Source organism: Enhydra lutris, unplaced genomic scaffold, assembly GCF_002288905.1.
Source record: "Enhydra lutris kenyoni isolate GAN:26980312 unplaced genomic scaffold, ASM228890v2 scaffoldscaffold1, whole genome shotgun sequence".
Classification (NCBI taxonomy): domain Eukaryota; kingdom Metazoa; phylum Chordata; class Mammalia; order Carnivora; family Mustelidae; genus Enhydra; species Enhydra lutris.
Window position 1 is genome coordinate 59,302,065 of NW_019154085.1, and position 25,010 is coordinate 59,327,074.

Consider the following 25,010-nt stretch of genomic DNA (forward strand, 5'->3'; position numbering starts at 1 on the left):
TTTCGCATTATTAATTGGATAAAATATGACAATTTATATGGGCTTTTAATGAAAAAATTGAGAGTAACTCCCCTCAGATATCACTGACCTGCTCTATGTCTCAGACTTGTATCTTAAACATTTCAAATCAATTCCTCCCCGTTCTTAATCACGTTAGATGCCAAATTAGAGCAGGTACTGAGCCCAAAATGCCTTTAGGATAGAAAACACAACATCGAAACAGTATGCTCTGCAATAAATTTAGGTGGTTAGGAAACCAAGTGGGAAGAGGGGAAGGAAAGTTACATGATCAGATACTTCAGAGATCAGAGTGGACTTGACATCTATTTTCTATTTTAGCTAATTAAATCTTTCAATCTAATGAAAAGAAAACAATGATAAAATATATAATATGCCTACATAAACCCTCGCCCCACCCATTTCTTTCTTTTGGAATTCCCAGCTCGACTTAGGTAATTCTCCTTCTCCTTCCATGTGTTAAGGAAGAAGTTTCCTCCTCATCCCAGAAAGATGAGTCTTGATTAATCCAATACACACACACACACACACACACACACACACACACACACACAAATCCAGAGCCCAACCTTCATTCCCCATGCTGGTGACTAGATTAGAATGGGTGAGTGACACAAAGCTGGCCAATGAGATGTGAGGGAATGTCTGCCTTAGGCCTAGGGACTTCTGGAAAGGCTATCTCTCCCTGATAGAACAGACTGTGAATGAGGAAGTATCATCTTCTGTCCTGGGAAATAGTTGTGTGAACAAATGATGCGCTTCTGTGACACCCATACTCGACCCTGAGAGGACAAGCTTGAGAAGATAAGCCAACAGTCTGAGGAAGGGTGCGGCTAAAAAGACAGAAAGATGCCAGGCCCTTGAGGACGTTGTTGGACCACTGGGTTAAACTCAAGAACTGCCCCACTTCTACGCATCCAGTTATGTTAGAGGCTAATAATAGGGCAATAGTAACACTCTATAGTTAACAATTTTTTTAAAAGATTTTATTTGAGAGAGAGCCAGAATGCGTTGGTGGGGGGGAGCCCCAGGGGCAGACGGAAAGAGAGAAGTAGACTCTCCGCTGAGCAGGGAGGGAGCCAGCTGAAGGCAAGGCTCCATTCCAGGACCCTGAGATCATGACCTGAGCTGAAGGCAGATGCTTAACCCACTGAGCCACCCAGGTGCCCTGGAACACTTTATAGTTTAAATAAGTTTTGGGCAGGTACTCTGTTACCTGCAGCCAGAAACATTCTGTTTGACACAGTCCTCCTACAGAATCAGGGGCTGTAATTGCTGAGGGCAAAACACGGTGGTGAACTGTGTGCCTGGGACTTGGTCTGGTGGTTCCCGTATTGGAAAGAGTGTATTCAGGCCCATTAATTATTAAACAGTTATGCCTGGTTGGTTTCTGTACAGACTTCCCCGGACAGCATTTATCACTGCCCTTTAGTGCTTCTCTAGTACTTTGATCATTTACTAGAAGGATACTGAGCCCTTTTTACTATAGTTAATGTTTATGCTTCCTTTAATATAGGGAATTGCTCGAGGATAAGGGCCGTACCTATCATTTTTATATCTCTCGTGGGTAACAAAGTGCCTGGCATGTAGAAGACGTTCCGTAAATATTTGCTGAACTGGAGAACCACCATCTGTTGACAAGTATGTGCTTGGTGCACAGTGGAGAAGGCGTCCCTGAGCACTTCCTCCTTATCCCTGAAGCAGAGGCACCAGGACAAAGAAATTAGTTCAGAGGAACCACTGCAGATTAGCTCTCGTGGGAAAGACAGAACCCTGAGAGCACAAGAAAGTTCTCCACTTGGACCACACAGACAGCTGTTCAAGAATCATCCTTATCTGTGCTCCTTCCTTCCCTCTTTGCTTTCCACCACACACTGTCTGCCTCCAAAGTCCATCCTGTTTTTTCTCTCTCTCTCTTTTTTTTCCCTACCTCTCCAATACTACCCCCTCTCCAGTCTGCCATCATCTCACAAATGCCCCCCCCCACCTGCTTCTATTATGTACGAAGGAGTCAGAGACATGTTTTAAAAGTAGAATTGAGATCAACCACATTCATGCATGGAATAAAAAGAAACTCCTTTCTGTGTCCCTCTGCCTTCTCTATCACCCTTCATTTTTGTCCTAGCACTATTCCTGTCTGAAGTCAGTCAGGTGCTTGCCTCCTCCCTGCTTCCCCCATGGATGGTAAAGGTCCGTGGGAGCAGGCAGCTCCCTTCTACTGTTTAGGGCCAGCTTCCCTAGACCCACGATAACCCCCGACATGCAGTAACTGTTCCAGACATGTTGGTGAGTTAACAAATCCTGAATCTGGCCACCACAGGACCACAGCTCCGAAGAGGTTTTAAGTCTTATAGTATAAGTTTTCTACCCAAAATAAAAGGAAAATAACAGGGGAATAGAGCCATCCGTGAAATTCATGGACTTGAGCTTGAGCAGGTCAGGCTTTAAAAAAATTGAGGAAGGTAAGAAGAGGCAGTCTCAGCCCCACAGAGATGCTGTCAAGGCCACTGGGGCCTCCCAACCAGTTTTGGAGGACCCAGTGTAAAGTCAGGGATGGGGTATGTGGGGGTTCCCACTTGATACCCCTCCTGCTCCCTCTTCCTTCCATAGTCCTCAGGGTGCCAGGAACAAGGTCGCAGCAGGTTTTGGCTCTGCCTGGAATTACCATGCTTCTTGGGCCTTTGATGCTGAAATAGCTCATGCATCCACTTGCTTCCCCCGTGAACCAAATAATGAAGAAACGTGCACATGAATGTATACAGGTAACTAGAGCCAAGAGTTTATCATTAAGTTTAAAAAACTTCCTAGGAAGTTAGAATTTTGAAGTAAAATATAAAGCTGAAAATGATACTTGGCAAAATTAATACAGCTAATTCAGGAGTTTGATTTTGTCGTTTCAGTTTACTCTTAGATTGAGAGACACACCCTCCTTTGGAGGTCATAGTGGAGCTATGAAGACTAAAGGTAAAAATATTTACAAGATAATTGATTTATAACAATGATGGGTTAGTGTCAAACCATAAAGCTGTGATTAATCATTCACTTACAAAAATTTCCACCGAAGCACTTCTTTAAAACAGCTATGGATGGAAATTAGCAGACTCAGGAAAGGCTAAAAGTCAAAAGGTTTGGATTTCCAAGTTGTAGGACTTACTCACAAAGCCCTAAACTTCTATGCCTCCATTTCTTCAATGTAACAAGTCAAGATATTAATACCTTAATGTGTTGTTCTGTGAAGATAAAATAAAATACTATAATATGCATTAGAAACAAAGTAGGTGTAACTGAGCTCAAGAAGCAAATCTGGACCTACTACCTATGAAAAATATGTAGTAAGACCCGTCCAAAGGATGGGATGTCAGCCCTGAGCAGGAAGTCACTCCCTGTCTATAGCTTTATATAGGAATGGAGTTAAAAGCAGCAGGAATTTTTCTTCAGGACAGTTGGCATCTTCAAGACATCTCGGCAGATACATGGGAAATTGTAACTTTATGCTAACATGGCCACATAAATTTATACTTGATCAAAACCAGCAGAATGATTTGGAGTTTAAGAGCACCAACTCTAGAGTCACATTGCCTACATGTGAATCTCAACTTTGCGGAGCTTTGAGCAAGTTCCTTAACTTCTTGGGTAGCCAGCTTCTACAAAGATCCCCAGGGATCCCCAGGGATCTCAGCTACTAGCACTCATGCCCTTGTGTCTTGCCCTCTCGCATGGTATCAGGGCTGGCTTGGGTGAGCAAGAGAATACAGCAGAAGTGATGTGTATCGCTCCTGAAGCTGGGTCACAAAAGGCTCTGTGGCTTCCTACCTGGTCGCTCTCTTGGGTCCTTCTTCCCACCCCATGGAAAGGCCCACACAGTGGGGAACAGAGAGGTCTAGCTAACAGCCACAGGATGGAGCTTGGACTTGGATCCACCAGCCCCAGTCAAGCTTTCAGATGACATCTCGATTAAAACCTCTTGAGAAACCTAGAGCTAGAACCTCCCAGCTAAGCCACCGCCTAATTCCTGACTGGAAGAAAGTGTGAGATGACAAATGTCTGTCATTTCAGGTGTTGGGGGAATTCATTATGCAGTAGTAAATCCCTAAAGCAGCCTCTCAAAGTAAAATTTACATTTCTGTACAAATGGAGATGATAATAGAACCTCTGTCAAAGGGTGGTCTTAGGGATCAAGGGAGAAGTACATTGAAAGCCCTCAGCCCAGTACTTGGCACAGAGTGAACACATGTTAACTGGTATTACAGGTCCACATGCCTTGTCTTCCATAAGCAAGGTGGTCCTGCATGTGCTTACAGTCACTTTTCCCAAGGGCTGTTTTCCCTAGCACTTTGCTAAGTACACAGATCTGGCTCTAGTCAGTCATTTTACACTGTCTTTCTCTATCCATCAACCAGGCAAACAGTCTTCCCTTTTTCCTCTCTGATCCCTTTTGGGATGAGATGCGAGATGCTTACCAGAGAAATTTAAGGCACATACTGGAGCTAGGGAACCACAATCGCTGACCTGAAGAAGACCAACCCACTGACCTCATGAGCACTTGACAAAGGTAGACAATAGTCAGCTGAGCCAGCTGAAGTCAACTTGAGCTTTTACAGAGCTCACTGTTTAGAAACTGACCTCTGAAATACACAAAGCTTTCATTCAGGCTCACTTATGGGCTTTTAAACCTGGAATAGATCAGGCAAACTTCATAGATGCTATCTTTTCTTTCTCTGATTATTCCTGTCTCCTTCACATTTGGGTTTTCTTTTATTACTGCTGGATGGGTGAGCAGTCAAATTTCCTATGAACTGAAAAAAAGATGTGGAGGAAATTTACTGCTAAAGTGGTGAAAAGAATAAAGAACAACAGAGATGTTTCTGTCCCATAATAAAACTCAATAATAAAACTATTTGACAAATAACAACTCAATAATAAAACTATTTGATGAGTGACAGCTCAATAATAAAACTATCTGACAAATATTTCAAAAGCATAGCCTGTTATATGAGATGAAAGGGGAAGTAAAGGGATCACAAATACTGAGTCAGAGGTTTTATTACCCGCAAACCATGAGGATTGCTATACTTTCATTAAGAGTAAAGTATATTTACCTATTTTACTGATGACTGGGGAACTGAATGTTTAAATTTAACATCCTTCTATAATAGGATATCTGAAGGGTTCAAAACAAACATACAATCTTTTATTATACACACAGAAAGAGGTGAACTTTTAATTTTGCTGGACAAAATGCACAGTTCTTGACCTCAGGGAGTTTTTATTCTAAAAAAAAAACACAGTAGTATTAAGCTCATGCCTCTCTGCCTGTCTCTCTCCTCTCTCTCTCTTCTGGGTGTGTTTAGTTCTGCTTAAGACATTGTTTCATATGGAAACACTTAACCTTCTCTTAAACCAACCTCTCAGGGATATGAACTTGGGTTTGCTCATTTCTTCCTCCTTCCTTTTGGCTGTTTATTTCTTAGTTCTCCACAGGATCAAGGACTTTCTTTTTCTATCAAAATCTTCCTCCCTCCCTCCCCTTCTTTTCTTCCTTCCTTTTCTTTCCATTCAACTTTCCTTTCTCCCACCTCCTATCCTCTTTTCCTTCATGGTATTTTTTTTTTTAAACTTCAAACATAGATTGACAATATGGAGAACATTTCTTGGGTGGTGACTCTGAATTCTTTGTAAGAATGCTGTCCTTCGTTGTGACACAGCCCAGGAATGAGGTTGTTGATTTAGTGAAAATGCCACATTCCCGAATTTTCATCTACAATAAAGCAGCAGTTGAAACAAGATGACTTCTCTTTTCTGCTGAAATATGCATATATATATATATATATATATTAAGAAATATGAGAAAAGAAATAACTTGGGTGTTATTTCTTAAGTGTAAATAAAGCACACAATGAAACCACATATCCACCCAGTTGCCCAAGAAGCACCCTAAGCTCCCTTCCCTTTCCTTTTATGTTTAATCAATTACTGAAGCCTAATTGTTCACATTTCTGAGAAGTCTGATAGCCTCTAAATTCTGCTCTGCATCATCAGTCTTCTGGGATACTTCCCTGTTTCCTCTCTAGCCTTGCCCCCCCTCAACCCACATTCCCACTGTCATGCCCAACAGTCCAGGCATATGCAAGTTATCCACAAGTTAAAATCAACTCCTTTTGCTGCTGCCCACCCTGCTCTTCTGCCAGGAGTCCTTTTATGACCCAATTAGAGGATAGATACGATCTTGTGTCTCTTTGACTTATAAGGCATTTACATTTTCTGGAAAACCTTATCTCCAGACACCGACATTAACTATTCGAGCATCCCCACAGAAGAAACTTCTCCTGAGAAGACTTCCTTGACATTCCCAGAAGTAATCCTTCTAATCCACAGGTAAGTTTGCTCACGCCTCTCTAAATTATTTTATTGAATCCTGATGCTTAGATGGAGACACATGAATCTCTGGAGAAGTCCTCATCAAAAGAATGTTCTTGAAATATCTGTCCAAATCTCATTTAGAGAAGAGACTAGGTGTTTAAGGGAAATGGCAAGACAGCCCCTCCCCAGTCTGCATGCCCCAGCTGGCAAAGCAAAATCCCCCGGAATCAACTTGACCAAACACCCTAGAAGACAGTTGCATGACTCAGGCCCCTAGAACATTTCACTGCCTATTTCAAGTGGCTTATCGAAGGTCAGTGTTCCTTCCAACTTTTCCTAAGGAAAGTGCTGATAATTACAGTTTTATACCCATCCTTCCAGTGGTCCTGTGCTGCCTCAGTGATATTCTGGAGACAAATGGACTATCTTTGGACTATCTTTTACTTTGGTTTTTTTTTTTTTTTTTGGTTTTGTTTTGTTTTTGCATATTTGTCTCCCAGTAGATATAAACTTCTTGAGGTCAGAGATCTTTATAAACTTTAATCTTTGTATTTGCAACAAGTAGCACAGTGCCTGGTACGTAGTGTCAGTCATGTGAATATCTGTTGATGGTATGGATGAACCATTTTTTTAAAAGATTTTATTTCTTTGAGAAAGAGAGATAGATCATGAGCAGGGGCGGGGTGTAGAGGGAGCAGACTCCCCACTAAGTAGGGAGTCCGACGTAGGACTCAATCCCAGGACCCTGAGATCATGACCTGAGCCAAAGGCAGATGCTTAACCAACTGAGCTACCCAGGCACCCTGAATGACTCAATTTTACAACTAAGCTTTGTGTATGTGGTTGTTTCAAAATATGAAGTATCACTTTATGAAAACAGTTACATTTTAACACAACAAAGTCAAATGTCAGGGAACTGATGTCTGCCATTGAATTGTCTTACATGGTGGTAACCATTGCTTTCTTTAGATTTTTTTAAAAAATGTATTTGACAGAGAGAGAGAGACAGACAGACACAGAGAGAGTACGAGCAGGGGCAGCAGCAGAGAGAAAGGGAGAAGCAGGCTCTCTACTGAGCAGGGAGCCTGATATGGGACTCGATCCCAGAACCCTGGGATCATGACCTGAGCTGAACGCAGATGCTAACCATTGCTTTCTTAACTAAAAGTCATTATCAGTAGGTCAGCACTCTCAGGTACTTAACCGTTGGCACCTTTGCCTGGCCCTGAAACTGCCGGGCCAACAGCTCTTGACAGCTTCACAAACTAATTCTGAACCGTCCCTCTGCAATTCACAGAAGACCCCTCAGTATGTGAGCACTGTCTGCACATTTCCTGGCTGACTAGACCATCCAGAGAGAATGCTTCAGTTGGCTGACTAGAATGTGTAATACTGAAACGAAAGTAAATATTTACTTAAAAGGAAAGTAAGGCCAGAAGAAACCCAAACTAGATGTTCTCAACTTGTTTGCATCCAATAATGTGTATCCCATTACATGAAGGTTTTATAGTAAGAGCTAGAGCTGAACTGCATCAGGCAAGCTAAAAAAATGAAGGCAGCTTTAAATGAAAGAATCCACCAAACATCACTGATCCCACCCACCTCTGAATATTACCGGGTACACCGGCTTTATGATTTACTGTGACATATTCCTGTAAAATGGTGAAGCAGTTATTTCTCTGCATCTTAACTCTCTGATTAACGGATTTTCATCATCCTGGAAGGAAAAGAAACTGGGTTCCCCACGAAGTCTTTTCTCAAAACTGTCTTTTGGGGCTTTTCCTTCTGTTATTTTTTCCCTCCTCTTATGACATCCTTACTACTGTTTGAAAACTTTAAACACCACATCTTTTCCCTTGAAGATCACAACTACAAAGGTTTGGGTTTTTTCTACTTTAAATCATATTAAATTTAAAATTTAAACTTGAATTTAATAAAAAGAAATCTCAAGACTTCTCCTTGATTTCAGGAAGTATGTATTTATGATACAAAGCTGTCGCAGCCTAAACACTGAAGACCCCACCAAGGGCATCTAGCCACTCCCTAGAAGCAGCCACACCAACAGAGAAGCCTCAGTTACAACTTGGTGCACTGGTCCAAGCCCCTAGCGAGATCCTTAGCTCTCCTCCGTGTGCTTAGTGTGGTAAGATAGAACCTATACTGGTCTCCGACTCTCTTATCATTTGCAAATGTTTCAAACTTACTGCCTTTGTTCAGCAGAACCACGGGCACGGTGATGACGGTGACAAGCGCAGCGAGCCCCAGCAGTCCCAGGAGCACCTTCCACGGCGTCTGCAAGCCGGTCAGATCATACCCAGTTAGAGCGAGCCCTCTGCCCCAGTCTGGTAGAGGTAGAGGCTCGGGGCCCGCGCTGCACCGTAGGCAGCGGGATTTGCCCATGGGCGAACATTGGAAGAGGGGCACAGTGGGTTGAGAGGGTTTGGAGTGCGGAGGTTGCAAGAGTGGCTGCCCCTGAACTTGTGGCAGCTGAGCCCATTGGCGTTTGCTTCTCTACGGCCTCCTGCAGGTCAGAAGCCAAGTAAGAGAGAAGCCAAGTGAGGGTGCGAGCGGGCGTTTTATGGGTGGCTCTCTGCGTCCTCCCAGGCTCGGTGCCTGGTTCTAGCAGAAACCCCGGGGGGCCGAGCGCCAGGCGGGGGCTCTGAGACGTCCCTTCACCTGTTGGGGGGCGGCCCTGGAGCTTCCACCGAAGAGGAGCTCCTGGTTGCATTCCTCCAGCTTCGGGGTCCATTTGGGGGAGAATCTGGTGAGGAAGCACCTACAATTCAACCCTGGGGTTAGGAAAGGCGCTGCTCACTCACCTTCATCGTCGGCGTGTGCCCGGAACTGAGTGCCCGGAGCAGGAGCGCAGGCAGAAGTCAGGCGAACCGCAGGGACGCGCGTCCAGCTCCGCCGCTCCGGGCCGCGGAGTCACTCGGCGCTCCCAAGTTTCTGCGCCGAGTTAAACATTAGTGAGCGTCCAGCCCGCTCAGTATAAAGGCCGCGCGCGGGCAGGCTGCGGGCGAAGACGCGCCGGGCGCCGGGCACTGGCATCCCGGCCGGAGGGCGCCCGAGAGGCGCCTCCCACCCTGTGCCAGGCGCGGGGCTATAGCCGGGGCGCGCAGGGTGCAGGGCCCCCGGGACGCGCGGGCGGGGCTGCGAGAGCTGGAGCCGGGGAGAGCCAGCGCTTGGCAGCCGGCGCGCACACGGTGGTCTGCCGGAGCGGAAAGGGACCTTGGCGCTGCCCTCCCATGGGGTCTGCAAACTCACGGCTCACTGCTGGCAGCCCAGCTAAAACCCAGGCCTCTGTCTTGTGCTAGTGAAAGTCTGTTGGGAGGTAGTGGGGGTGTTCCAACCTTCCGGAAGGCAAAGGGAGAGAAAAGGTGATTGTTCCTTTGTGAATGGCGCTTAAAGGCTAAGTAGCTGAATTCGCCCTCCGTAGGGTATTTCCAGCTTGTCTTGCAGGCTTACCTTCTCATAAGATGCCAAAAATAACAATAACACTTATGTGGAACTTACTTTTCCCCCTGGGAGCTACTCTAAGGATTTAGTGTGTTTATTTTACAGGGAGAAAGCCTAGGCACAGAAAGGTTAAGTCACTCTCGTCCGAGGCACTCAGCTAGGACTTCGTGGAGCCTAAATACAGAGTCCGGTGTTCTTAACCGTCACTTCACATGGCTTCCCATCTTTCAGTCTTGCAAGGAGAGTTTAGGGAGGAGAAAGTGGTTGCACGTGGCTTCTCCCTTCCTCAGTTCCCACTGTGCCCTGTGGATTCCTCCCTCCCTCCCTTCCTTCCTTCCTTCCTTCCTTCCTTCCACCCTTCCTTCCTTCCTTTATTCCTTCCTTCAGTCCTTCCTTCCTTCCTTCCCTCCTATCCTCTGTGGCATTTATTACCATTTATTCTGCCCACTCCCCCAAATACTGGAGCAGCTGCTTGGTGCCAGACCCTCTTCTAGTTGCTGGAGAGAGAAGTGGAACAAGATAGATGAGGCCTGTGCATTTGGCACTTTCAGTATAAAATACTCTGGTAAACATTTGCCTTTAGGGTCTCGTGACACTTACTTCCTTTCTTGAGGATAAGTACTCCCACCCCTTTAAAGGCCTCTTCAGCTTGGGTTCACTGCACTGGAAAAGCAAAGCTTCTGTGCCCATAGAGGTAAAAGATTAAACATGCAAAGTCCTGTGGGACATTAACACGTGTTTATGAATAAATTCAAGTTTTCATCCTTTATCTCAAGTGCTGACTTTGCTTTCCATCTCAGGGATCTTTTCCCCTCTTGACCACTGGTTGCTCATGACACCTACCTAGGCTCGCCCACACCCACCTCCAGAGGCTCAAACTGAACTCCTTTGTCAGTTTCTCCCTGCCCTTCTTGAATCATCTGGGTCTTCATTAAAAGCATTCCTGTTCACCATTCACAAAAACTGAAAACTTCAGTCACCTCAGGTTTTCTTCTCTATTCTCCTACTACATTCACTCGGCCACTACTTCCTCTCAAATCTGCCTTTACAAGTGTGTCTCAAATCCATCCACTCTTCACTTTCCCACCTGCTCAAAAGGTAAGTCAGTACGGCTTCTGCAACCTGTGAGCTGGCACTGTGAAAAGAGCCGTCCAGCAAGGACTGCCTTCGCTCTCAGTGGTGTTCTTTTCTTTCTCTCCCTGTTCATTATGCTTTAATTCTGAGGACCATATGAAGGTAGAATATATTAGAAACTACAAAAATCATAAAAATCTGTATAGAAAAACCATTTCCTTAAGTTGATGGCCAAATGTTAAAATGTTATTTTTCATTTATAATCACTTATACATTTATATCATTCATACCATTTATAATCTTGTCACAGTCCACTTAATGAAGTTTGGTTAAATTTCAGTGAAATTTATCCTACTGAGTAGTTTCTTTTCTCCTGGGATTGGGGAGGGGGTAATTTTACTACAATGAGTATGTATGGTGTAGAATTTCATGCAAATGAGGTGTGCCAGCATTGTGGTAATTTAAACAAAAACAAAACAAAACAAAGACTAATGCACACACTTGCTGCTGCTCAGATCACTGCAGCTTCTAGGGCCCATTTTCTTTCACTGATTTAAAAACAAAACAAACAAAAAAAGTTGTGCCTGAAATGAATTTTGATTTTTTTTTTTTTTTTTTTTTTAATAAGTAGCTGCCTGGTTCCTGTGTCTTGTGAAATACAGGCACTTGACCCTTGGTGTAGCTTCTGTTCAATTTTATATCACAGGAACAGATTGGTCTGATTTCTTGGCCCTCAATCTTGAATTGGCCACACCCAGGGTCCTAGGCCAGTGGACTGAAGACTTTGTCTAAGATGACAAGGGCAGCTCAGGGGATGTGGAGGAGGGTCCTCTAGTCTTCTCTGTTGTTTGAGGTTTTGATCTTCTCTGGGTAAAGAGACCATTTATCTTTGTAAACACAAAACACTTTTGCTTTCTCCGGGTTTCTCTTAAAGGTAAAAGTGGAAGCAAATAAAGTTTTACTGATATTTGAGACTCTTAAAAAAAGAAAAAAAGGGGGGCGCCTGGGTGGTTCAGTGGGTTAAGCCTCTGCCTTCAGCTCAGGTCATGATCTCAGGGTCCTGGGGTTGAGCCCCACATCAAGCTCTCTGCTGAACGGGGAGTCTGCTTCCCTCTCTCTCTCTGCCTGCATCTCTGCCTACTTGTGATCTCTCTTTCTCTCTGTCAAATAAATAAATAAAATCTTTAAAAAAAAAAAAAAGAAAAGAAAAAAAGTTCAACAAAGACTACAGGGAATGGTGCCATGTTGGGAGCTCAGTGTTCACCTCTGCTCTCTCACCGGTTTGTACACAAAGCAGTGGGGGAGGAAAGCCACAAGTCATACCAGCCTTGGGGAGGGAAGGCAATATAGCTGAGCCCTTGCTTAACCTCCATGCCTGTCCCAGCACACTGTACGTTCAGCAAGGGGAAGCTGGAGGGAGGAAGGCTGACATCCACAGGACAGGTAAACTTGTTCTCTGGAGGTGAGACGCTGATGAGACACAAGTACCTTCCCACTCTTCCCATTTCAAGGTATTCTTTTCCAAATCTCCCCTACCCCAACTTCTTTATCACCAGTCTTCCAGTCTTGTTTTTTCAAGTCCCTAAGGAGCCAGCTGGCCAACACATTCGCCACCACCTGTGAGTCAGTGTTGATGTTGTATCAGGCCATCTCTCTTCCCAGACAAAATGGAAAAACAGCTGTAATAAAAGTTCTGTCCCTTAGGAAGATTTCTCTTCTATCATATTTCTGGGCATCCCTGGATGGGGCTGTGATGGGAGCAGCCATCCACTTAGGACTGGTGCCAGCTCATTTGGCACAAGGCTTGCTCTTCCCTCCTGTTACCTGGTCCTCCAGCACTTCCCATGAAGCTACTGGTGTGTCCTAAGAGACATGGAAGCATCCAGAAAGCCATCATGAAGACTAAGCTCTCTGTTCATGTGTTTTTCTTGTGCCTGCTCGACCATTCAGGCTCTCCTGCCATATCTTTTTTTTTTTTTAAAGATTATTTATTTATTTATTTATTTGACAGACAGATCACAAGTAGGCAGAGAGGCAGGCAGAGAGAGAGAGAGAGAAAGATGCAGGCTCCCCGCTGAGCAGAGAGGCTGATGCAGGGCTCGATCCCAGGACCCCAGGATCATGACCTGAGCCGAAGGCAGAGGCTTTAACCCACTGAGCCACCCAGGCGCCCCTCTCCTGCCATATCTTATAAATACTATTTTCACTTCATAATGGGATGCCTTTCTTCCAGAAAAGACATGTTGGAGTCTTAATCCCTAGTATTTCAGAAAGTGGTCTTATTTGGAAATAGGGTCTTCACAAAAGTCATGGGGTTAAAAAGAAGTACTTGGCGGGGGGCTCTAATCTAACATGACCGGTTATAAGAAGGGGAAATTTGGACACAGAGACAGACATGCACACAAAGAAGAGGAGGTAAAAAGACACAAGTTCATGATCATCTCCAAGCCAAAGAGAGAAACTCAGACCAAGTTCTTCTCTCACAGGATCAGAAGGGGCCTACCCTGCTGGTCCTTTAATCTGGGACTCGCAGCCTCCAGAACTGTGAGATAATACACTGCTGTTGTGTAAATAGCCAGTTTGTCTTACTTTGGTACAGCAGCAGCCCTAGCACACTAATATGCTTGGCGTTCCATGATCATGCTCTCTGTCTCTACCAGGACCCTCTAGAAAGAGAGGAGTTGATTTTCACATAGTGAATTATTGTAGACTACTGTAGCCAAAGTCTAAGATAGGCCCCAAAGTTTTGGGGGTATTTTATTATACATGAATAGATAACTAATAAATTGGCAAAGAGGGCATGACTTTGTACTAAAACTCCTAGGCATATACTCTGTGATTCTCTTCTTGGGGGTTGCCAGAGGCTTTGTGAGGTATCTCCAGCTGCCACAGACATGTCTAATAACTATTGTGTCTGCGAGGTCATTAAGATCCAAATGTTTCAACATTTATTGACTACCAATGTGTTCTGAGCATTTCCCTAGGCCCTGGAGAATGAAGGGTGGAAGAAAATGATAAGAATAAATGGGACATTTCCAATGACCAAGAGTTGAAAAAATGAAAACAAGAAATGATAAGTGAAGAAAAAATGTCTTAAATCTTTTTTTGTGATCTTGGGGGTTGGAACCAGAGGCGTGGAAGAAAGGGGATCTCACATGTAGAAAGAAGGGAGAGAAGGTTAGTGAGGGCAGAGGGAGTGGTAAGGGAACAGAATAGACTTTCTTCCTTGGCCTTGGTTCTGGAGGAGAAGTAAAGTAAGTACTAAGGTTTTTTTTTTTTTTTTTTTAACCTTCCTTTTAAAGATTTTATTATTTATTTGTCAGAGAGAGAGAGAGAGAGAGAGAGAGACCGACCCTGTGCACAGTCAGGAGGAGCAGCAGACAGAGAGACAGGCTCCCTGGTGAGCAGGGAGCCAGATGTGGGACTCGATCCCGGGACCCTGGGATCATGACCCAAGCTGAAGGCAAAGGCTTAACCCACTGAGCCACCCAGGTGTCCCAAGTTCAAAGGTTTTTATTTGTTCTTTTGCTCAGTGGACCCTATCCCCCGCCCCATAATTTGCCCCACTTATCTGGGGATGGACTCCTGCTGCCCAAGCCAAATCTCACATCTCACCTCTTTTAAAATCCAGATTAAAACTCACTTTACCAGTTACCTTCAACACTGACCCCATCTGTTTCTGTTCAATTTTCTGCTTTTCCTACCAACTACAGTTTGGAAGATTATTCTGCTTGTGTTCTAGATGAAACCTATTTGCAACAAAATTTACAATAAAATATCTACCAAGAGTTATATAAAAGATAGATAGCTAGCTGGGTAATTTTATGGACTTAGATGTAAGGAAAGAAGAAATTTGGGGCCAAAGGAATAACTGCACGCAAAGGTTGAATGAGAAAGTGGGAGGATGTTCAGGGAATATCTATTGGGTTTAGTTTAACCAGAATCTAGGGTGTTTGAGAGTGTTGGGAGATAAAGGTCAGTTGTGGAACTTTCTTTAATCTGAAATTCAATATTTCGTATGTACTAGGGAGCCACTGCAAGTTTTTACCAGGAAAAGGAACCAGCTCATACTTGAACTTCAGTGTGAGAATCAGGCAGTAGTATATGCTAGGTGGGTGAGAGAGAGAACAACTAGAGAGGGGATGAAGGTCAACCAGCTCCACGTTGCAAAATTAACTGGCCAGGTGCTTCTCTTTGTGAAGCTTCTCATGAAAAAATTTCATCATGTTGATTTGTACTTAACAGTAACTCTCTAAAACCTGTTTCTCAGCTGTGGTTTGGTGTGTTTTCCTTGCCCCAGTTATCAATAATGCTAAATAAGGTGTTCTTGGTGGTGGTGACCACTTGGTGGTCATGAAAGGCCTTTTGTTGCCTGTTAGACCAGACACCATCCAAAGCGGGAGGACATTTCTGTGCTCTTCTGTTTGTTGGTGTCCTTTGGCTAGTCTGTGTTTTTGTTTGTTTGTTTTGTCTTGTTTTAATTTGGAGAATTTGCTTATTTTAGTCCCTGACAAATAATTCTATGACTTTATGAGCAAATGTGTTTAAGATCCTTAGAACCGCATTCTCACTCAGTGGCTGTGGCTGTGATGACCTCTCCTCCTTAGGGTTTCCCAAACTTTAAACCCGTGGTGGGGGTGCTGCTGAGTTAGCAGTGGAGTGGAGCGGCCAGGGGTTCATGGTTGCTGTCATGGAAAGGAAGAAGTAGCAAGGATCAGTAGAACATCATTTTAGTTTACAGCAGTAAACTAAAGGAGAGATGTCATTGGCCATGGGAGAGACCACCTATTCTCTTCTGAGTGGTAAATCACATAATCAGAAAGTCCTGTGTCAGAAGACTTCCTGATTTTGTTGTGTACTGTTTTCTGGATCACAATAATAAGTGGGGAGCAAAGAATTCATGTTTGTATTGGACTAGCATGGAAAATAAGACATCATCTCTTTTTTTTTAAATTGTGGTAAAATATATATAACACAAAATTTATCATCTTAACCATTTTTAAGTGGACAGTCATTTATTTTCATCTAGAATAGTTCAAAGTTTATCATATAATTTTATTTACTTATTTATTTTAAAGATTTTATTTATGTATTTATTGAGAGAGAGAGAGTGCCTCTGCGTGAGTGGGAGATGGGGCAGAGGGACAGGGAGAAGCCGACTCCCCGCTGAGAGGAGCCCAACATGGGGCTGGATCCCAAGACCTGGAGATCATGACACCCTCTGAAATCAAGAGTCAGAGGCTTAACCAACTGATTCATCCAGGAGTCCTAATTTATCATGCAATTTTAGCAGGTTAAGCATACAGCTTAAAATTCTTCATTTATGACTCTCCTTGGTCTTGCCAAGATGGTGGAGTTCAACTTCATTCCTCTCATCATGTACTTTCTGGACTGGCATCTGGTTTCTGCGGCTTGAACTCAGTGCTCTTTCTAAAGGCGATATGGCATGGAAAATAACACTCTGAGGGAGACTGGATCTTCTTAAGGATACCACATGGAGTCTTTGCTATGGGTGTATGCAGAGAGCTTTATTCTGGTGATATTCCCCATGTTTTGAGAGAAGAAAGGACAGTAGTTGTAGTATTTCAGACAGAAACTACACCAACTGGGAAAAAGTTTGATAAGCCAGAAACTTCAAGACAAATGCAGTCTAAAAGGGATGGTTGGATGCTATTTAGCTCTGCAGCTGGAAAGAATAATTTTAGGTGGATGTATTTACCAAGTCTCTATAACATGTTTCCATATATATAATTCTTTACCCTCCCCACTCCAGACCAGTTTTACTATTTTTTTTAAAGATTTTACTTATTTATTTGTCAGAGAGAGAGAGAGCACAACCAAAGGGAACAGCAGGCAGAAGGAGAAGCAGGCTCCCCGCCGTGCAAGGAGCCAATGTGGGACTTGATCCCAGGACTCTGGGATCACAATCTAAGCCAAAGGCAGATGCCTAACTGACTGAGCCACCCAGGCATCCCTGGTTTTACTACTTTAGATATATTTTTTTTCTAATGAACTCCCTATGAAACTTGAAGACCACAGATACACTGTATATTTCTTTATGTACTATATGTTCTCTCTGTATCTGTCCTTTATATATAAGAAACAATTTTTATATATAAGTAACAATTTTTTTTTTTGCCCCCAAGAACCACTCCTTTGGGGTGATATGGAAGAATGCTTGCTTTAAGGTTAATGCACAGTTCCAACACGAATGTGGCAAGTACTCAGAATCAGCAGACTGTTGTGACTCCTTTAGAGCGCTGGTTCCAGCATGCACTAGCTACACTGGGCTCTTTCCGGGAAAGCTGACCTCTGAAATCTCAACTCTGAGAAGCTGCATACGCACACAGAGAGTGGCCAGACCATATATGACAATTGGATTCTGACGCACAACCTTTATAGAGGTGGCCAGGTTTCTGACTTGGAACTAACCAAAAAAAAGATTAATATGCTCCCCAATCCAATCTTGCAGGATATTTCACTTCTAGTGAGCCTGCCTCCTGTTTTCCCATGTCAATAATTTCCAATCCGAGCATAATTGAAATCTCCCTGTCTTCTTTTTTTTTTTCTTTCTGTTAACCTATAAAGCACTCCCACTCCTCTGCCTACCTTTGAATCCAAATGCCAAGTGATGGTGGTTAATTCCCTTCCTATATTAAGTTCTGAAAAAATAGCTTTAGATCGTTCTTATTTGGGTGGTCTTTGTTTATTTCCATAATATGGAATGAAGGTGTAGCCATGGAAGACCTTACATGTTTAAAAAGACACCATAAATAATAATCGTCTCATTTCTCTATTCCAGTATTTCAGCAGCAAGCACACCTTATTCATTGGTCTTTGTTTTCTTCGAGCACCCCAGAGACTGTTACAACATCATTTGTCTCATCCTCTATCAGCCACAGTATCTTAATAATTTAAATGACATGTCAGCATTTTGTGGCCATTTGACTGTAGCAGTTATAATATTCAAAGATGCTTGGAAATTGAGGCAAGACCTAAAAAATATACATAAGTCACTTGACAGGAATCTTATACAGAAAAATACCCGACTACTGAGTTTGTTGAATACTTAACTTGACTTTGACTTTGACGGCACCCAAGAAAAGTTTCAGGGCTCAAGTGAATACTTCTTGAGGATTCCATTACAAACATTTCTCTCTTAAAACAAAAACAAAAACAAAAAACCAAACATTTATCTCTTTCTAGTTAAGACTTTCTGTCACATCCACCAGTGTGTTAGCATTAATATGTTGGTGGCCAAACTATAAAATATTTCCTAAGAAACAGTGGATTATGAGCTTGGTAAGAAGTATTAAAAAACAAAATTCAACTGAGAAAAGTGGAAATCTAATTGGCTTTATTAATCAATTCATCAATCCAGCAGCATCCCATCTAGCAGATAGAAGGAAGCTCTGAGAAATTGTACATGATGAAGGGTCTTTATAGAAAGGAGGGTGGGACAAGGAATTTATTAACAAAAGAAAAAGAGAGGACTATTCCAGGTAAGATAACCTCCTCTTACGGGGAAGGGTAGGGGGTCTTTGAAATGGATCCCCTCTTTTTCCATTCAGGGATGGTGAGTCCATGGGACTGATTACCTTCTTGGTGCTGATCAGAAAATTCCCCACTGTGTCAGGAAGACTACATTTCTGGAGGAGGTTGGAACGGCAATTAGATTAGATATTAAGTCTTGGTTAATGTGGTAACTTGGTAACTTGGTTTATGTGGTTTCATTTGAGGTCTGTGGCGTTCTTTTCAACAGAAGATTGATTCTAAATCAGATCATGTGGTTATGAGTAACATTGCAAAGACCACCTGAAGTCTTTTGGGTAGAAACTAGATGATGGCCATGAGTACTACCATCAGAGGTCCTCAATGGGCAACTCAGCATTCTGGCTTCTATTAGGAAGACCAAAAAACTTCAACATGGTGAATCTACTATATAGATTTACAATATGTATTTTAGAAAAGCTTTTTAACGTTCTCTGTATAACTGTTTATTTACGTTTAGCTTTAACTCGATCAAGGTTCGTACTTACTGAAATGCTATGTTGCCAGGCAGTATGAGATACTGGGAATCTCATCGTGAACAAGTCAGGTCCATCACGGAGATCACAATGTTTATAAATGAGTTTACAATTGCTAACCCATCCAAACTTGCTAGCAAAATCTAAGACCAAATTCTGGAGTTGACTGGGCTTTACTGGCCCCCCAAAAGCATTTTTTTTGTGGGGAATCTGAGGAAGAATATTAGATTTTCCAGAGGCCACATGAAGGCACTGAGCTATGGTCTGATGTTTCAGAGTGGGACAGTACCCTGGGGGCCCTTCCTCCCATCCCCCCATTCTCCCGGGGCTTGCTATCTTCTCTTCTCATTGTCCCTTCTGTGCCAAGTATCCCCTTGCGTAATCTTCCTCCAAGTGAGTTCTCTCAGGCAAAGGCCCCACCTCTCCACCCCTCTCTCCACTCTCAAACTCCATTTATTCTGATGAACAGACCTGATTGGACCTACACTTTTAACAAGACTTTTGAGGCCAGAGTCCTTCCGGAATCTCAAAATTGGTGGCACATAAACCCTGTGTATACCTCTGTCACTGCCTTTACTATATCGAAATGATACAGACGCAGAACAGAAGGAGAACACAGAAACAACTCCTTCTTCCCGGCACTCGACATACCACCCAGAAGGCAGAGTGAAGAAGAGGAAAGAGTGAAGATTTGAAAGTCAGACAAGCCTGGGTCTGTCATCTAATTATTATATGCCCGTGGGTCTTTTTTTTTAACCTACTTCACAGAGTTGTGGAGAATTAATGAGATAATAAATGAGTAATTTCAGCTACTCTCAGAAGCTTTCCATGTTGACGATTGCTGCACATATATCTTCAGTTGGGATCTGCCTGCTGGGTCCTGAGCTCTTGGATGTCCCAGCCTGGGTCACTCAGGAGCCTATCAGAGAAAATGTAGCCAGCAGTAAACTAATCATTCATTATTGCTAGCATCACCCATACTCACACCCCAACGGTCCCCCATATGCCGAGCTCGATCCTTGTCCATCACGCCCCATCTCAGGGAGAAGTATCTCCTGCCACATTGCCCAAGCCAGAAACCTAGGAGTCCTCCCTGATGTCTGCTCATTCCTGACCTTACACATCAGCCTCTTTAATATCTCTGTTATTTGTCCACACCCCGCTAAGCTCCAGACCTTCACGTGAGCTCAGGCCTTCTCTTCCCATCCTAGTCACTGACTGGCTTCTCCTCTTGCACTTTCACTCCAGTGCAGCCTCTGTAAACCTTCCCATCTACAGTTAATGGCTTCTCCTGCTGAGAGTTCCTTTATACGGTCTGATCTCTGCTTAACCCTCCTTCTTACCACTTCTCCCCACCTCCCCCACCTACGCTAAGTTAGGGGCACTTCTAAGCATTTCTGCTCTCTGCTTTCCTTCCAGATCTTCAGACATGATGCTTCCTCCGCCCAGTACTCCATTCCACATTTTTTTCAGTCTAAATCCTACTCAACCTTCTGGACTGTGGTGTCAAGCTCCTCTGAGAAGCTCTGTCCACCATCCTGCCAGGTGAGGGGCTTTGCGTCTGTGCTCCTAGAAAGCCTCATGCCTCACTTCTTTTAATGAAATGCATTTACTCTGTAATGCAATTATTGTTAAACTTAAGAAAAAAAAATACAAAACCCTGTTGGTTACATCACCAGCAAAAATGGGTTTCTTTGGGAATAGCAGAGAATTGCCGTTGGAGACACACTAGCTATGGCAAAACCATAGGCAAGTCTTCAGAACAAAGGAGACAAACACTGTTTTATAGAGGAAAGGGGAATGTTGTGAGGGGGTTTAATGAACAAACAAAAAAATCTATTGGAGTAAACCGGGAGTTGGAAGTATAGTGGCCCTCTATTGGCTGAGTTGTAACAGTCTCTCATTGGTTGGGCTGTTGAGGGCGTGGTGGGAGACTTTCTTCCTCTTGCTGGGATAGTGAAGTAGTGTCCCTGTAAGTGCAGGGTACCTCTCTTCCTCTTCCATCTGCCAGTGATGAGGAATGCTGCTAGTGGAAGCTCCTCCTGCCAGTCTTCCCACTCCAATCTTAATAACACTTCCTAAGAGGAGATTCCTATTATTATGCTAAGAAGTTACAAATAGAGCTACCCTGTGACCCTGTAATTGCACTACTGGGTATTTACTCCAAAGATACAGATGTAGTGAAAAGAAGGGCCATGTGTACCCAATGTTCATAGCAGCAATGGCCACAGTCACCAAACTGTGGAAAGAGCCAAGGTGCCCCTGAACAGACGAATGAATAAAGAAGATATGGTCCACATATGCAATGGAGTGTTATGCCTCCATCAGAAAGGATGAATACCCAACTTTGGTATCAGCATGGATGGGACTGGAGGAGATTATGCTGAGTAAAATAAGTCAAGCAGAAATAGTCAGTTATCATATGGTTTCACTTACTTGTGGAGCATAAGAATAACATGGAGAACATTGGGAGATGGAAAGGAGAAGTGAGTTGGGGGAAATTGGAGGGGGAGACAAACCGTGGGAGACTGTGGACTCTGAGAAACAATCTGAGGGTTTTGGAGGGGAGGGAAGTGGGGGGTTGGGTGAGCCTGGTGGTAGGTATTAAGGAGGGCACATATTGCATGGAGCACTGGGTGTGGTGCATAAACAATGAATTTTGGAACACCGAAAAAAATAAAATTAAATTAAATTTTAAAAAGAAAAAATAAATAAGACTTCTTTTTTATTAATTTTCGCATTTTGTAATGTAATAACAGCTAAGGCTACAGATCCCATGTTATGTACTGGAGATTCTTCCAAGTTCTTTACTTGTATTAGCTCATGTAATCTTCCCAACAACCCTATGCAGTAGGGACTGTGACCACCTCTACTTTACAGGTGACACACAGAGAGGCAAACATTCCTCTCAGTATCACACAGCCAGCATTTGCACCCAAGAGGTCTAACTCCAATCCACATAATTATCTACTATGCATTTTTGTATCCAGTGATCTCCAAGGATTTTGTCTATGTTGTTCACTGATATACTCTCAGGGCCTAGAATAAATTCTGGCACGTAATAGCAGCTCATAATGTGTTTACAGACTCACTGAATGAATAAATGCTAATTCATTTTTGTCCCTCCCTTCTGAAGGGCCAGGGACTGGGTTTTATTCTGTTTATTTCCAGCAGCTGGCCTGGTACCTGGCACATAATGAAATTGTCAAGCTTGTCTTTCTGCGTAGGTTCATTGCCACTCTGAGTTCTAAGATGCTATTTTGTCTCTGTGCTTTTTTGAGACCCTGCATCCACCGTACCACTCCATAACACACTTTGCTGCATGTCAGTTTTCAGTGTGTATAAAAAAAATCTGGTCAGCTGCTGCTTGACAGCTGGAAAAACAGAGCTGCCCTGGAGCCAAACGATTCTGTAGCTCAGATAAGCAGGGAGGAGAGCCTCCTGCCTCAAGCGGATATGTGGGCAGAGGGCTGAATCATCGAGTTCTTCGCGTTCCTTGGAAAAAGAGAACTCAAAGGAATATTACACAACATGGAGAAATGAGGAGAATAAGCAGAGACATGAAAATGACTGAAAGGTTGAAAAATACAATCTACAAGGTTAAAAATAGTTGTGAGAGGAAAAAGCTGTGGGTCAGTCTTCTGGTGCCCTGAAGGTCCATGTGTGAACAGGTTCCAGTCTGAAGGATGTTGAACAGATGTTTGCAGGAAGAAAGGAATGCACATGCAATAATCTTAAGCTGCCCTTTGAGGAGCTGAGACAGAGGGGAGAGGACTACTTTTCTAGGGGAAAGACAGCCTGGGCTTCAGCCAACCCTTATTAAAGAATATCCTTGAGTGGCACGTGACCTAGGAAGAAGGGAAGGGGGTCCACGAGTAATGATGGTGTTTTCCGGGTAGTAGTCTATTTGGCAATTTTCTTTTCCCTTAGATTTAAATCCCGATAGATTTTTACAATGCATTGCAGAATTTCTCTAGAAACTTTGGAAGCTTTGGGTAGGGTGGAGGATGGGGGCAGGTCAGAAATTTGTGGTCATGCGAACAAACGTTCTTTGTTCCAGTCGCTGGGTTATATGGTTGCTAACACTGGACAGACACACACATTGGTACAGTAGAGAGAGTATGGGCGGGTTGCCCACTCAGGCTCAGCCTCATTGTCTTTTTGGAGCAATACTTTACAAGCAGTATTTAAGGGTTAAAGAGGTAGGGGGAATAAGTAAAACATTTCCAAAAAGCTCATGGTAGTCTCCACAAATGAGAGTGGAGTTGTCATTAAAATTATTCTTCACAGAATACCTGGGTTGCTCAGTCGGTTAAGTGTCTGCCTTCAGCTCAGCCTATGATCCCAGCATCCTGGGATCAAGTCCAGGATCCTGCTCCTTGCTCAGCAGGGAGCCGGCTTCTCCCCCAGCCTGCCTGCTGCTTCCTCTGCTTGTGCTCTCTCTCTAACCAATAAATAAATCTTAAGAAAATTGTTTTTCACTAGTATTATTTTAATTTTCCCTCTAGGATTCTGGGGAATTGCCCTGCCATGACAAAGGTTAAAGTAGATCCCAAAGTCAGAGGAGCTGATGATTAGAAAGAAGGGACTGGATTGGTTTGCCAGCGGGAGTCACTGGCTAGGAGGGACTGCGAGGAGTGTCCTATTCGGCAGTTTGTCCTGCAGGCGGTGCTGGGGCTTGGAAGGGAGGTGCTACCTAAGTGTGTTGTGGGGATGAATGCCCTGGGGCAGGAGGCCAACAGGTGCACAGAGATGTAATCTCTCGTTCTTTCTCGCAGGTTCATCTTTTCTGCCCAAGAATGCACGCACTTTACAGGCAGGGAAGAGATCTTTGAAATGCTATTTATAACCTTTCTATTTCTTTCTCAGGGTTCTCAGGAACTAAGACTGTACATAGGGACAAAACCCATGCAAAAATTCAAGATACTTAGATTGCTCAATATGTGTAGAATTTTAGATACAATTCATAAAAAGTATAAGTGGCAAGAGTTTCTTTCTACCCAATGATTTTGTGCAACTCCTGACATGCTAGTTCTGGTGCAAACCATGACAGTCCTCGGCCCTACGGAGACCTCCACCTGACAGCTGTCCGCTCCTTGCCAGATCTCAGAGGGTCAAGAATGCACGGTGTCTGCATCTCTGCCCCCAATGTCCTGCCGTCCTCTCTTGGCCAGACAGCTGCTTTGAAAGAGGAGTGACCAAGGCATTCTCACTTGTGAGGGGAGTGAAATAAAACCGCCCAGGCAAACCAGGTTTTCCAATTAAAGTCCATGGATCTTCCTGTTTTCCCGAGAAGAGCCTCTGTTTTTTTCCTATACTCTATTGAAAGCATTGCTGGTAGACAGTTCTCGGTGACTATCCTCCCTGTTGTTTTGAAAGGCGATGCTTAGTAAGTAGGTCGTTCGTTTAGCAACTTCCCTTTGAAGTTTTAATCAAACACAGAATTTACTGAAAAAACAAACGACTCTTATTATTTTAGTGGGAATTATGAACTTAACTCACACACACGTTAAGATCAGTTTTCTGGACCTCTTTTCTATGCAGACCCCCATTTAGGAAGTTAATGCTTGTGTACGGGGGAAGTACTTTTAACTAGAGTTAATGCAATATATGCTATATGGATGTTATTTCTCTTAGGCATTCACTTAATGATTGGGCAACCATTGCTGATCCTTCCCGATGATGCAAAGAGATAAGAAAACAGGTATGTAAAGGTTAGATTTGAGCCATGTGGCATTGCTGATCCTTGACTGTTTGTGATCTACAGTATGACGATTTAATATAGTACAACCCAATATGTCTAAGCTTTATCCATAAAACAATACATCCTAGACTGTGTCAAATATAAAATTGATATTGAAATAGTAACATAGTGTTATTAAGAAAAATTTAAGAAGATAAGTCCAAATATTGTCTTAAATATACTAGCAAAACAGAAACATAATACCATGTTCCACGTTATAATAAACCAGTACTTAATGATAGAAGACACTATTTTATTTTGTACCCTGTAATTAAATATCAGTCTTATAATTTATACAAATATATTAATTTGCTGTCAATCCTAATGTC

The 25,010-nt window shown here is 43.3% G+C and overlaps 1 protein-coding gene across 1 annotated transcript in view; it reads right to left on the reverse strand.

The window, feature by feature from the left end:
• LOC111142158 (dipeptidyl peptidase 4) overlaps nucleotides 1–9,208 on the reverse strand; it is a 78,885-nt gene extending 69,677 nt beyond the window's left edge. The window contains exons 1-2 of the mRNA XM_022495155.1: nucleotides 9,198–9,208; nucleotides 8,583–8,670 (exon numbers count right to left, since the gene is read on the reverse strand). Of these exons, the coding sequence (XP_022350863.1) occupies nucleotides 8,583–8,670; nucleotides 9,198–9,203 (94 nt within the window). The 5' untranslated portion in view covers nucleotides 9,204–9,208. The remainder of the gene's footprint in view (nucleotides 1–8,582; nucleotides 8,671–9,197) is intronic.
• Nucleotides 9,209–25,010: the final 15,802 nt, after the last annotated feature.